Source organism: Phodopus roborovskii, unplaced genomic scaffold (genome assembly GCF_943737965.1).
Source record: "Phodopus roborovskii unplaced genomic scaffold, PHOROB, whole genome shotgun sequence".
NCBI classification, from domain to species: domain Eukaryota; kingdom Metazoa; phylum Chordata; class Mammalia; order Rodentia; family Cricetidae; genus Phodopus; species Phodopus roborovskii.
In genome coordinates, this window is record NW_026126525.1 from 37,137,164 (window position 1) to 37,151,616 (window position 14,453).

The 14,453-nt window shown below is 36.9% G+C and overlaps 2 protein-coding genes across 2 annotated transcripts in view; one reads left to right on the plus strand and one right to left on the minus strand.

The window, feature by feature from the left end:
• Cnbd1 (cyclic nucleotide binding domain containing 1) overlaps positions 1–14,453 on the plus strand; it is a 416,492-nt gene that overhangs the window by 360,655 nt on the left and 41,384 nt on the right. The window contains exon 11 of the mRNA XM_051198441.1: positions 12,242–12,309. Within this exon, the coding sequence (XP_051054398.1) occupies positions 12,242–12,309 (68 nt within the window). The remainder of the gene's footprint in view (positions 1–12,241; positions 12,310–14,453) is intronic.
• Positions 7,686–8,277, minus strand: LOC127232379 (mitochondrial import receptor subunit TOM20 homolog). The gene has a single exon (XM_051198442.1). It carries the CDS (start codon positions 8,172–8,174, stop codon positions 7,737–7,739), a length of 438 nt encoding a protein of 145 aa, XP_051054399.1. The 5' UTR covers positions 8,175–8,277; the 3' UTR covers positions 7,686–7,736.

Here is a 14,453-nt window from a genome sequence, read left to right on the forward strand (position 1 = left end):
GAAAAAGTGTATCTGGATCAGAGGGAGGGGCATGGAACTAGGAGGAATAGAGGGAAAGGGAACTGTAATAAAGATACATTGTATGAAAAATAATCTATTTTCAATTAAAGGGGAACAAAAAATAAGTTGCAATGCATAAAATAATAGTAAAATCATCAAAACAAAAAGTATGAATTCACCCCAACAGCAGAGATCATTATCAAAATCACAAGGTAATTAAAAAGAAAATGTTGATTTGACTCTAAAGGAGATTTATATAGGAATAGAGGAGTGGTTTGTTTCTTATATGAGAAGAATAAATGCATACAGGTGGTGGCTTTTGAAAAACAAAACAGACTACTTTAATTATTTATGGTAATAAATATAATATTTCTATGAAATGAGTAAATTTATGGAAAAAATGAGCACAAGAATAATTAAAAATGAAATAGAATCATGAATAATAGCTTATTAAAACAACTGAATATATAATATTAAAAACTCCTACCATATTCCCTGTTTTAACTCAAGTTTTACAAAACAATTAAAAGACACAAATGAATTTTGCATAAAGTTTTATATAGAATAGATGCTAACACTTTCCTGTGCTGTAAAACTGTACCTATCTTACCTCTTCCACTCAAATATGATAAGATAGAAAGTGAAAAAGTATTGGCTAATATGCATGTCATATAAGCATGATTGTAGCTCCACACTAGCATATTGCAGCTGGCATACTCTGTGTGTGTGTTATATGTCATAAATGTATATGTCAAATGTCATATATGTCTTAAATGTAAGATTATTTTGATAACCAAAAATTTGTGCATTTCAGTGAAGTTTTAGAATGTATCTCTGCCATCATCTATCTCCTCAGAAAACTTACTTTTTTGTAGACTGAACTTAGATATAGGCCATTTTTTCACAGTCAGTGAGCTTTAGAGCTCCACATATACACACTCGTGAAAATCTGTCAACTCTTGAGCACATTCTTCTTTGGGGAAATCAGTAACAGCAGGACCCTTTGAATTACATCCTGCTGATCAATCTGACATTACTTTTCCAGCTGTTCCTCCTCAGGACTTTCTGAGACTACAAAGGAGAGGAAACAATAATTCTTTCACGACTACTATAATTACTGAAATGGAATCACCTGGCATTCCTGCACATATCTGGCCTGTTAAGTGTTAGAAAGAAGCAAAAAACCCCATGTGCCAGGCTCAAGTAAAGCACAGAAATACGTTCTTAGCACTCTTACTTCTGTCTTTGCAATGAGTCCTGCTAGAATTAATTCTGAATATTTGGAATTTAAGTGTTATTATGTTAGTGATTCTACAAAGAGAATTTTTATCTTAATTTTGAGACATTTTCCTGATAAAATTTATTTTAATGTATTTTCATATATTTATTATTTTTTCTTATTTTACATATTGATCCCAGTTCCCTCTCCCTCCCTCCCATACCCCCCCATCTCTCCTCCAGTCCCATACCCACCAACTCCACAGGGAGGGTGATGTCTTCCAGGAGGGATGAACAAAATCTGTCAGTAATTTGGAGGAGGGCCTAGGCCCTCCCACCTGCCTCTAGGCTAAGGGAGTATCCCTCTTTGGGGAATATGTTCCCAAAGTCCTTTCATACACCAGGGATACATCCTGGTGTAGTGAGATATTCACATTGTCTGCACCTGTGGCACTGACCACACCCATTGTGGGTGGTGACAGAGGCAGAAGTTACCTGGAGGAACTAGGTCTAAGGAGGAGCCTGGGCGTACTCTCTTGCTTGCAGGAGAGCATCTGGAGGCATCCTTGGGTCCAGGAACCTGCTGACGCTCATATGTCTATGTTGCAAGTTATTTCTCCTTGAATAAAATTAACATCAATTTTGCCTATTTGTTTTATCTGATCCTTATTAAACCACGATATCTGGTGAACAGTGAATCACCTGGGACACTGTTTCAGGGGGTCTTGCTTGATCAAACCATGTTAGTATCAAAAGAATCCATAGCTTTTTATTTTCTGTGAAAACAAAAATAGAAATTCTTTTCCCCAGTAACCTGTCCTTAAACTTAAAATTTGAAGTCAAAGCATTTTCAATATATATATATATTGGATTAATATAGCAGCACTGATAATCAAGTATATTGTAGCAATTCTTTCTTTCTTAGCAATTGAGCAATTTAAAGACTATAACATAGCATACAAGATCCAGACTCTTTTTGTTGTTTTCATCTTTATGTGGCTTATTTATTACTCTATTTCTAGGTTTCTATGTGTATCTTTGGCTGCCTTGGAATTTACACTGTATACAGGTTTACTTTGAAATAATAGAGATCTGCTTGCCTCTGACTCCTGATTGCTGGAATTAAAGGCATGTGCCACCAATACCCCAGTTAATCTATTTCTATATATATATTTTTTAACCGTGTGTTCATATACACTATTGAATTGTTAGCAGCACTTCTTACACACCTTTTGGATTTTTGCTCCTTCCGATGAGTTAGGAATCTTCTCATAAGGAGATGCACAAATTTCTTTTTCTTTTCTTTTTTAATAACCAAGTCTGTTTAAATGAAACAAACATTTATAGACAATATTTGGGAATTTGGGCATTGTTCCTTCCAAACTACTTCCTGCTGGTAAGGGGCGCTGTCATGGGGGATTCTAAGATGCAGAAATCGTGGCTGTAGTCTGCAAAGCCGTTTTCTCCAGCTGTTTTGAATGTAGGATCACATAGTACTCTGTTTCAGGCGGTCTGGCTTGATCAAACCACATTAGTCTGGAAGGAATCCACATCTTTTCATTTTCTGTGGAAACAAAAATAGAAATCCTTTCCCCTGTAACTTGTCCTTGAACTTAAATTTTGGAGTCAAAGCATTTTTTTTATTTAATTTATTATTTTACATGTCGATCCCAGTTCCCTCTCTCTCCCTTCCTCCCTCCCTCCCTCCTTTCCTCCTTCCCTCTCCCTCCCTCTTACCTTCTCTGCCCTCTCACATGCACCCTAACCACCCTCCCCTCCCATCACCCCCAGCCCAATTCCATATGTAGGGGAATGCCATCCAGTTGGGGTCATGTAGATCTGACAGGTCATGTGAAGTAGGGACTAGGGCTTCTATCCTGTCTCTAGGGTAAGGCAGTTATCCCTCAAAGGAGTATATATTCGCAAGGTCCTTTTGTGCACCAGAGATACATCCTGGCTCCACTGTCTGAGGTCCCTTAGACTGCTCAGTCCTTCTGGCTGAGACCCATATTCAGGGGGTCCTGAGTCAGTCCCATGCTGGCTTTCCAGCTATCAGTCTGGTGGCCCGTTAGCTCCTCCTTGTTCAGGTAAGCTGTATCTATGTGTTTCTGCTGCCTGGTCTTGTCCTCTCCATCTGCATCTGGGTTCTACTTCGACTCAGTGTTTATGAATGGGTGTTTGCTCCTATTTCCAACAGGTATTAGATGAGGGCTCCATGGATGAGCTAGTTGTTGATATCACTATCTAAGAAGGGCATTTATGGTATCCTTTCCACAGATGCTCAAATTGTTAGTTGGCAGCAGTCTTGTAGCACTCTAGACCTTTCTTTGTGTTCAATATTCTCTTCAAACCAATATTGGCTCCCTCTTTTATGTTCTCTCTCTCTCTCTCTCTCTCTCTCTCTCTCTCTCTCTCTCTCTCTCTCCTGTCTTATATTCCTAACCTGGCTCATTCTTCCTAGTGGCACGTGTTTTCCTATCCTCCCCCTAGTTTTCTCCTACTTCTCTCTCCATTCGCTGCCCCCCCCCACTTCCCCTGTGCTCTGGGGGACTTGTCCCTTCCTAGTTCTGTGAGGGACTTTATATGAATCTCTTAGAATACACCTTGTATCATAGTTCCTCTGGTGGTGTGAATTATAGGCTGGTGATCATTTGATCTAGGTCTAAAATCCATATATGAGCAAGTACATACCATGTTTCTCATTTTTGTGACTGAGTTACTTCATTCAGGTTGGTTTCTTCAACTGGCATCCACTTGCCTGCAAATTTCAAGATACCAGTTTTTGTGCCACATCTTCATTAACCATTCTTCAATTGAGGGGCATCTAAGTTGCTTCCAGGTTCTTGCTATTACAAATAGTGCTGCTATGAACATAGTTGAACAGATGTCTTTGTTGCATTGATGTGAATCCTTTGGGTATATGCCTAAGAGGGGGATTGCCGGGTCCTGTGGTAAACTAATTCCCATTTTCCTGAGGAACCGCCATACTGATCTCCAAAATGGCTGTATGAGTTTGCACTCCCACCAGCAGTGGAGGAGTGTTCCACTTTCTCCACATCCTCTCCAACATAAGTCATCACTGGTGTTTCTAATTTTAGCCATTCTGGCAGGGGTAAGATGGTATCTCAAAGTTGTTTTGATTTGCATTTCCCTGATAGCTAAGGATGTGGAGCATTTTCTTAAGTGTCTTTCAGCCTTTTTGATTTCCTCCATTGAGAATTCTTTCTTCAGTTCTGTACCCCATTTTTTAATAGGGTTATTTGGTGTTTTGTTGACTAGTTTCTTGAGTTCTTTGTATATTTTGGAGATCAGCCCTTTGTCGGATATAGGATTAGTGAAAATCTTTTCCCAGTCAGTGGGCTGCCGTTTGGTCTTGTCAACTGTGTCCTTTGCCTTACAGAAGCTTCTAAGTTTGAAAAGGTCCCATTTATTAATTGTTTCTTTCAGTGTCTGTGCCCCTGGAGTTATGTTCAAGAAGCGGTCTCCTATACCAATTTGTTCAAGGGTACCTCCTACTTTCTCTTCTAAGAGGTTCAATGTGGCTGGATTGATGTTGAGGTCTTTGATCCATTTGGACTTGAGTTTTGTGCATGGCGACAGACATGGATCTATCTGCAGTCTTCTACACACCCTCATCCAATTGTGCCAGCACCATTTGTTGAAGATGCTGTCTTTGCCCCATTGTATAATTTTAGCTGTTTTGTCGAAAATTAGGTGTTCATAGGTGCGTGGATTAATATCAGGATTTTCAATTCGATTCCATTGGTCTACCTGTCTATTTTTATGCCAATACCAGGCTGTTTTCAGAACTATAGCTCTGTAGTAGAGCTTAAAGTCAGGAATGGTGATGCCTCCTGAAGTTCTTTTATTGTATAGGGTTGTTTTGGCTATCCTGGTTCTTTTTGTTTTTCCATATAAAGTTGATTATTATCCTTTCAAGGTCGGTGAAGAATTGTGGTGGGATTTTAATGGGGATTGCATTGAATCTGTAGATTGCTTTTGGTAAGATTGACATTTTTTACTATGTTTATCCTACCTAACCAAGAGCATGGGAGGTCTTTCCATTTTCTGGTATCTTCTTTAATTTCTTTCTTTAGAGTCACAAAGTTCTTATTATATGTTTTTACATGTTTGGTAAGCGTTACACCAAGATACTTTATGTTGCTTGTGGCTATTGTAAAGGGTGATGTTTCTCTGATTTCTTTCTCTGCCTCTTTGTCGTCTGAAAAAAATAGGGCTACTGATTTTTTTGAGTTTATCTTGTATCCTGCTAGTTTGCTGAAGGTGTTTATCAGCTGTAGGAGTTCCCTGGTAGAGTTTATTGGGTCGCTTATGTAAACTATCATATCATCTGCAAATAGAGACAGTTTGACTTCTTCCTTCCCAATTTGGATGCCCCTGATCTCCTTTTGTTGTCTTATAGCATTAGCTAGAACTTCTAGTACGATATTGAAGAGATATGTAGAGAGAGGACAGCCTTGTCTTGTTCCTGATTTTAGAGGAATTGGCTTAATTTTCTCTCCATTCAGTTTGATGTTGGCAGTTGGTTTGCTGTATATTGCTCTTATTATGTTTAGGTATGTTCCTGTTATCCCTGACCTCTCAATACCTTTATCGTGAAAGGGTGTTGAATTTTATCGAAGGCTTTTTCCGCATCTAGGGAGATAATCATATGGTTTTTCTTTTTCAGTTTGTTTATATGGTGGATCACGTTGATAGATTTTCGTATGTTAAACCATCCCTGCAATCCAGGTATGAAGCCTACTTGATCATGGTGGATGATTTCTCTGATGTATTTTTGAATTCGGTTTGCCATTTATTGAGTATTTTTGCATCGATGTTCATCAGGGATATTGGTCTGTAGTTTTCTTTCTTAGTTGTGTCTTTGTGAGGTTTGGGTACCAAAGTTATTGTGGCCTCATAAAAAGAGTTAGGCAATAAACCTTCTGTTTCTATCTTGTGGAACAGTTTGATGAGTAGTGGTATTAGTTCTTCCTTGAATGTCTGGTAGAATTCTGCACTGAATCCATCTGGCCCTGGACTTTTTTTGGTTGGAAGGCTTTCGATGACTGCTTCTATTTCATTTCGGGTTATAGGTTTATTTAAGTTGTTTGTCTGTTCTTGATTTAATTTTGGTAAGTGATAGTTATCCAGAAACTTGTCCATTTCCTTTGAATTTTCAATTTTTGTGGAATACAGATTTTCGAAGTATGACCTGAAAATTGACTGGATTTCCTCTGTGTCTGTTGTTATGTTCCCCATTTCGTTTCTGATTTTGTTAATTTGCATGTTCTGTCTCTGCTTTTTCGTTAATTTGGATAAAGGTTTATCTATCTTGTTGATTTTCTCAAAAAACCAACTCTTTTTTGCATTGATTTTTTGTATTCTTTTCCTGGTTTCTATTTTGTTGATTTCAGCCCTCAAGTTGATTATTTCCTGGCGTCTTCTCCTGCGGGGTGAATTCGCTTCTCTCTGTTTTAAGGTTTTCAGTTGGGCTGTTAATTCATTTATGTGACTATCCTCTGTTTTCTTCATATGGGCACTTAGTGCAATGAACTTCCCTCGTAGCACTGCTTTCAAGGTGTCCCATAAGTTCGGGTATGTTGTATCCTCATTCTCGTTGAATATTAGAAAGTCTTTAATTTCTTTCTTTATTTCTTCTTTGACCCAGGAGTGGTGCAATTGCACATTGTTAAGTTTCCATGAGTTTTCAGTTTTTCTGCTATTTGTGTTGTTGTTGAATTCCAATTTTAAAGCATGGTGGTCCGATAAGATACAGGGGACTATTCCTATTCTCTTGTATCTGTTGAGGTTTGTTATGTCTCCTAGTATGTGGTCGATTTTAGAGAAGGTTCCATGTGGAGCAGAGAAGAAGGTATATTCTTTTGTCTTTGGATGGAATGTTCTATAGATGTCTGTTAGCCCCAGTTGAGACATAACTTCTGTTAATTCTTTTGTTTCTTTGTTGAGTTTCTGATTTGTGGTCCTGTCTAGTGTTGAGAGTGGTGTATTGAAGTCTCCCACTATAAGTGTGTGAGGTTTTATATGAGCTTTGAGTTTTAGTAGTGTTTCTTTTACGAATGTGGGTGACTTTGTATTAGGGGCATAGATGTTCAGAATTGAGACTTTGTGTTGATGGATTTCTCCTGAGATGAATATGAAATGACCGTCTTCATCTCTTTTGACTAGTTTTGGTTTGAAGTCTAGCTTGTTAGATATTAGGATAGCTATGCCTGCTTGCTTCTTATTTCCATTTGATTGGAAAATCTTTTCCCAACCCTTTACCCTGAGGTAATGTCTATCTTTGACACTTAGATGTGTTTCTTGTATGCAGCAGAAGGATGGATTCTGTCTTCGTATCCATTCTGTTAGCCTGTGTCTTTTTATAGGTGAGTTAAGACCATTAATGTTGAGGGTGAGTAAGGTCCATTGATTGCCCTTATTCCCCCACAGCTGATCAGCTTCCAAGCTAATGGTTAAATAATTTTAACTGAGATTTTATCATGTTGATATCTGGCTCATTCCACATCATCTTCCGCCAAGCTCTGAGCACTTACAATTCTCTGATTAATGGTTGGAAGCTTGGTCAGAAGCATCTGGAACACTGGTGGTGGAAGAGTCTGCTGCAACACTTGCAGCAGCTGCTGAGGCTGTCCACACACAGCAATTGCATTTGTCAAGTGGTCTACACCCTTCTCATATTCACCTTGTGCTAATAACTCTTCACCAAGCTGTATCTCTTCAAGGAAGAATTTTTGAACAGCTTCAGCATCTTTTAAGTCAGGTAACTTGGAAAGCCCAGCTCTTTCCTTAGCAAGCTTCTGTTTCTTTCTTCGTTCTCGAAGCCTGTTCTTGAAGTTGGGGTCACTCCGCCTTTTATGGTCAAAGTAGATGCAGTACCCGATGAAGAGGGCACCGCACACGCCTGCGGCAATGGCACTGTTCCGTCCCACCATCTTCGCTCGGCTGTGGCGTGTGCCGGGCCTCGGAGGCCCGCCAAGCAGCGGTTAGCTCCGACAGACCGGAGCACGCTGACCGCTCGCAGGCCCAGTCCAGACGGAAAAGCGGCTACTGATAATTTCTTGAATCACAATATTGTATAAAGTCATACTTGGGACCTTCAAACTAAATGTTACAGAAGAGTAGAGGAAGAATGAGTGTGAGCAGGGGATGATGGGGGGCAGATGAATATTGGCAGGATTACAGGGATGAGAGTTCCCAATGCAGAGTGCTTGCTGCCTTAGCTGTTGGTGTTTTTCAAATCCAATTTCCATTTGGCTGTGCCCCAAGAGTCTATAACTTTAGCATTTGTTTGTTGAATACTTTTACTTCACTTGTCATTATTGGCTCCTGATTGCAGTTGTCTTGGCAAGTACCTTCCAAACTATGTGATCCTATTAGGCTCATGAAGAAATACCTGATTCATAGTAAGTGGCAAATATTTGTAGGTTGTGGAAATTTAGGTTGTAGAGCTACACTAAATACCGTGGGGCGTGTTAGAGGCTTTATGGCCCACTCTCTACTTCCTGATCAGGAATGTAGTGTGACCAGCCAACTCTTGCTTTTGCCACATGCCTGCACACTTGCTACAATATCTAACCCACAGTGATAAGATGGCACCTTAAACTATAAGCCAGAAGAAATCAATGATTCCATGTTTTGTGTCAAGTATTTGGCCATAACAAGACAAAAAAAAAAAAAAAAAAAAAAAGAGCAAGCTTTTCCAATAATTGAATGGGTTGTGAATAAATTACAGGATCTTAATTTTATTCCATATTCATATTTTTATATTAGAGTATTTTTGTCCTTCCCATTATGATTACACAAGCAAGCCTCATTCTGGCTGGTTTCACTACTCCTCATAATCGGAACTTTTGCTCTCACATCATATACATTTTGTTAAGCTTACCAATCTTAAACTCTTTTATTCCCTTTGTAGTTTCATGACCTATGGACAACACAAACATATATTTGTGTAAATACCTACCTACCTACCTACATACATACATACACACATATGTACATACATGTATATATAATTTTAAATCTAGGTACCATGTATGGGAACAAGTATACAGTGATTGATTTTCTATATCTGTCTTTTTTCTGTGTGTTCATATGTGTGTATTCACTTGTGTGGTCATACATGTATGTAGGTACCTATATACCCAGACAAAATCATGCACATATATATATATATATATATATATATGTGTGTGTGTGTGTGTGTGTGTGTGTGTGTGTGTGTGTGTATATATATATACATGTATATATTCATGTATTATTTAAACGTTAAATTTCACATGTGTGGTAAAAGATGCCTTTCTAAATATCTTTCTGAATGTCTTTCTGAATCTTATATTTTTTGTGAAAGTGTATGTGTCTATGTGTGTGTGCATGGACTTACATGTTTGTGCTCATATGTTGTGTAGTTACATGGGTATATATGAATTATAATGCAGAATGTACATGTGCATATGGATGATAGAGGATAACTATGCCTATCAATTTTTGGTGCTCTCTACTGTATCTTTTGAGATAAAATGCCTCATTGCTCTTGAGATCATCAAGTAAGTTAATCTGGCTGGTCAGGGATCTTTCTGTCTCCACTATCCCATTCTGAGTTTATAAACATGCTACCAGAATTTTGAAAGTTATTCTGGGGATTGAACTCAAGTCTTAATATTTGCAATGCAAACACTTTATCAATTGAGCTTGTTTTATATAATGGTTTTGATTTCTATACATTTTACTGAAAATGTCATGACTTCAATTTTTATGGCTAAATACAATGTTCCATTGTGTTTTTTTGCTTCATTTTCTTAACCCCCTAGTGAATGAAAAAAGAAATAAAAAGAAAGGAAGGGAAAGGAAAAAGTACATTACAGCGTCTAGGAGTGTCGGAGGAGAAAGTTTATGGTAGATATGTAGGAGAATGTGACTACAGGCAGGGATATATGGGAAAGTCCAGAGTCGATATGAACATACAGAGCTGTGCCATGTAGAAGAGGGGAAAGGAGAGGGGAAAGGCAGGAACCAGGTACAGCAGCCAGGAATTTGAAGGTACAAAAAGGGCACATAACAAAAATATCTGGATTATATAAGGAAGACCCTTATGGCAGGGGGAAGGGCAGTCCATTCTCTGGGATAGAGAATTCAGGGTAGAGGGCAGGGTATGCCAGCCTGTAACAGGTAAGGACTAAGGGATGTTGGGAGAACCTGGAGGCCAGGTCGACTGTGATATGTTAAGTAGGCACCTCAGCCATTTGTCTCTGTGTTGAAACTTAACACTTAGTTATTGTGAAGGACACAGTAATGTATACCCTCTATATATCCTTCATGGATATATTAAATATTAAACAGTGGTCTATGTCTATCTGCCTGGTACAGTAGTTCTAACACAGGTTTTTTTTTGTTGTTTGTTTTTTGTTTTTTTCTTTTTTTCTGTTTTGCAAAACTTTCATGCTACTTTCCTAGTGACTTCACCAGCAATGTGTACGGATGACTCTATTCCTCCTCCATTACTCTCTTCCACAAATATTTGTTTGTTCTTTGTTTTCTTGATGATAGATAATTTGATTGGGATGAAAAAGCAGTGTTACTTTGCATTTTCTAATCCCAAGGATGTTGAAAACTTTTTCAACTATAAACCATTTGTACTTTCAGAGAATTGCCTATCTATGAGTACATTTATCATTTGGATGATTATTTTCTTCTTTTGTTGTTGTTTGCCATTATAAGTTTTTTTTAGATACTAATTGAAGATCTTATATGTAGCACATAGGATCTTTCCCTTTTTGTAGGCTATCTTTTCAATTTAATATCTATTTTCTTTGAGTACAAATGTTTAATTATATAGAATGTCATATGTCAATTCCTGAGATGGTTGCTTATGATACTGGGGTCCCTTTTAGTATCCCTCTACCTATGTCTGTATCTTAAAATGATTTCCTGGAGCAGTTTCAAAGTTATGAGTCCAACAGTAAAGTCTTTGATCCATTTTACTTGATTTTTTGTGCAGAAAGATGTGGGTTTAGTTTTCTATGTGTGAAAATCCAGTACTCTCAAGTGCATTTGTTAAAAAGGGTCTTTTCTCCCATGCATGCTTTTGACAGTCTTGTCAAAAATTAGATGATTACAGCTGTGTGGGTTTGTGGATCTTTTAGTCTATTCCAGTGGGCTATAGGTATCTTTCTTCTGTCAGATCTTCTGTCAGATTGCCTTTAGACACTGTGGTTCCATGATACAATTTGAGATCAGGTATTATGATTTAATTCCTAATATCTTTTTTTACAGTTTGGAGAATTGATAGTTTCCTTTCATCTCTTTTAATATTGGTTATTTTCTTTGTATTTTGTGCCACAGGGGGAGGACATGGTGATATTCCTTTTTATTCATGTCTAATTGATTTTCTAAGTGTATCATGTATTTGAATCTTAATTTCTTTCTCAAGATTGGGGAAGAGAAATTCCTTGAGATCCTTTTTATATTAGCTTCTTCTTTTCTTAGATTCTTAGTTTTATTTCTTGTTTGCATTTCTGAGTTATTGAATGTGTGTGGCCATGTTCAATTTTTTTCCTTTGATATTTGAACCCAATGTTTGTCAACTTTGTCCTCTATTCCTACAGCCACATATTTGAAAGATAAATTGTGTGTCACCTCTTAATTTGGTTTTCTTGCCCATATCTTAGGAGTATGGAATACTAAAAAAAAAATAGTATTTTAATGCTTTGTTGCTGTGTGGTGGAAGTGATTCTTTTAAGAGTAGGTCAGAAGAGATAATATTTTTGATTATGAGTGTGTGTACTATGCCAATTAGACCGAATCATTATGCTCCAATTATGCTTGATAAAGTGGTTTTCTGTGAATGTGATTTGGAATCCATCAATAAATCAATTTTATTATTAAAGAATATTCAATTTTGTCTTATTTTCACATATTAATAAAGGATGAATAAAATGACTTTAATTTTTTAAAAATTATTTTTAGTAATGTTTGTTTTATTTATCTATATTTTCTATAGCACTGGACTCTGTGACCAAGGAACTTATGATCCAAACAGCAAAACCAACTTTTGGCCATCTGACAGAAGTAAGAAAAATGTTCATTCTATAGAAAATGTCAGTTGAAGGAACAAGATGTTGATGATTATTTACAGTGTCCTGAAGGCTTGTCCCTTCCCCACTATAGTGATTGTAATGTGGCATATGCTTTGGGAATCAATATGCTTAGAAACTTAAAAAAATTATAATGATTCATCTACTTGTATGTCTGGCTTTTATGTGGTAACATTTCATAGCACTGATAGTTAGGCTGCAAATCTGTTAAGGACTAACTTAATGACATTGTGTTTGTAGGTAGTCTTAAAAGATTTTTTTTTTTTTTTACATTTCAAGGAAGTTTGTAAACTTTTAAAAGTAATTTGTTTATACTTCATGTACATTGGTGTTTTGTCTGCAAGTCTGTGTGAGCTAGTCAGATCCCCTGGAATTGGATTCAGAGTTGTGAGCTGCCATGTGGGTGCTGGGGATTGAAGCCTGGTCCTGTGGGAGAGCAGTCAGAGTTCTTGCCCACTGAGCCATCTCCAAACCCAGACTACAAACTTTTACATAGATACTTAAAAGATATGGTTGAGTTCTTTTGGCTTTTAACTTTAAAGTTCATATTTCATTTAGATAACATTATGGCTTTAATCTACATACATATAAACAATATACACATACACACAAATATGTGTGTGTATTTATAAAACATATGCCTATCTGTATAAAACTGCATTTGTAATATGCTTATAAAAGGCATAAAAGCTGAGTTCATACCGGAATATTAACTGTCTCATGTGGTATGCTGAAACATAAAGAAAATCTGAAGTCAATAGCAGTCCAGAGGGGCCTAAAGAAGTCTGTGTTGAAAAGAAGATAGAACCCAAACCACTAAGGCTATATGAATGGAAATCTTATATGTAATTTGTGGCAGATCTTATGTTATATAAATGTGATGTGAAAAACTGATAGAGAAATCAAAGGAGGAAGAAATGATTTTGATGGCTTAGCTCTCCAAATTCTTTGAGGGCTAGAGATACCTAATTTTTTTTAAATGTTGGAATATTTATAGTGTGGTGCTAAGTGCCAGACTCCATTTCTCTCTCCCAATGATGTTTTAGTGAAATTTAAATGATACTGTCTAATACTTTTGGTGTTCCATTATAGTCGAACTGGGACACATGCTAAGCCCTTTCAAAACCCATATTTGATAAAAGAAAAACAAACAAAAGAAACAACAACAACAACAAAAAAAAAACCCCAAACCAAACCAAACAAAACAAAACCAAAAACCAAAACAAAACAGAACATATTTCTCTGCTTTTCCCTTCAAGAAAGTGAAATTTGAATTGCACTTTGAGAATTTCTTTGTGATTTAAAAATTTAGGTGAAACATTCAATTGTTTTGGTGTTAAGTCAAAATTGTGAAATAGTGTGATACGATAAGAATACTGTCTTTTCATATTTTCCCAATGACAAGTCTTGATGCTAATGGGGCTATCACCTCCAAGAGGGCCAATATGAGATTAGAATTTATTTGCTTTGATGATGCCTATTAGTAGCAATGATAACTGCACATTCCCAGAAATCAAATTTTGCCTCTGCTGATACAAGTGCAGCTTTGTCTGATTGACTAGAAAGAAGCAAATCTGGAACAGAGGGAAGGTGATGCTCTTTACAGTAATGCCATTGGCCTAATATAGGAGATGTCAGGAAGAATTTCCTTATTTGAGAGTGGAGCTTCAGTCAATAGTGTTCTGTGCATCATAGGTAAATCATAGATGCTGCTCTCTCCTAAACAACAATATATCTATATAACACTGTTTTTATAATATAGTAATATATTATTATCTCTATAAATAGTTATATAAATGGCATAAGGGACACAATTTTTACTGTAAAGAAATTGTGAGTTATATATACATACATATATATATATATATATATATATATATATATATATATTGGTGAGATTAGGAAGGACTCGAAAGAACTGACTATATACCTTGGGATGCAATCTGGGTTATGCTTCTCATTAGTCCAGGCATAATGGAGCGTGTGATATATTAAGATGGATAGACATTTAAAAGACAGTTAAAAATAATGTAGGGCTAGGAGAAAATCCTAGGTTCAAAGTTTGTGCAGAGAGGGATTTAGAAGTTTCAAATTAAAGTATTTCTAGTAGTTTTCAGG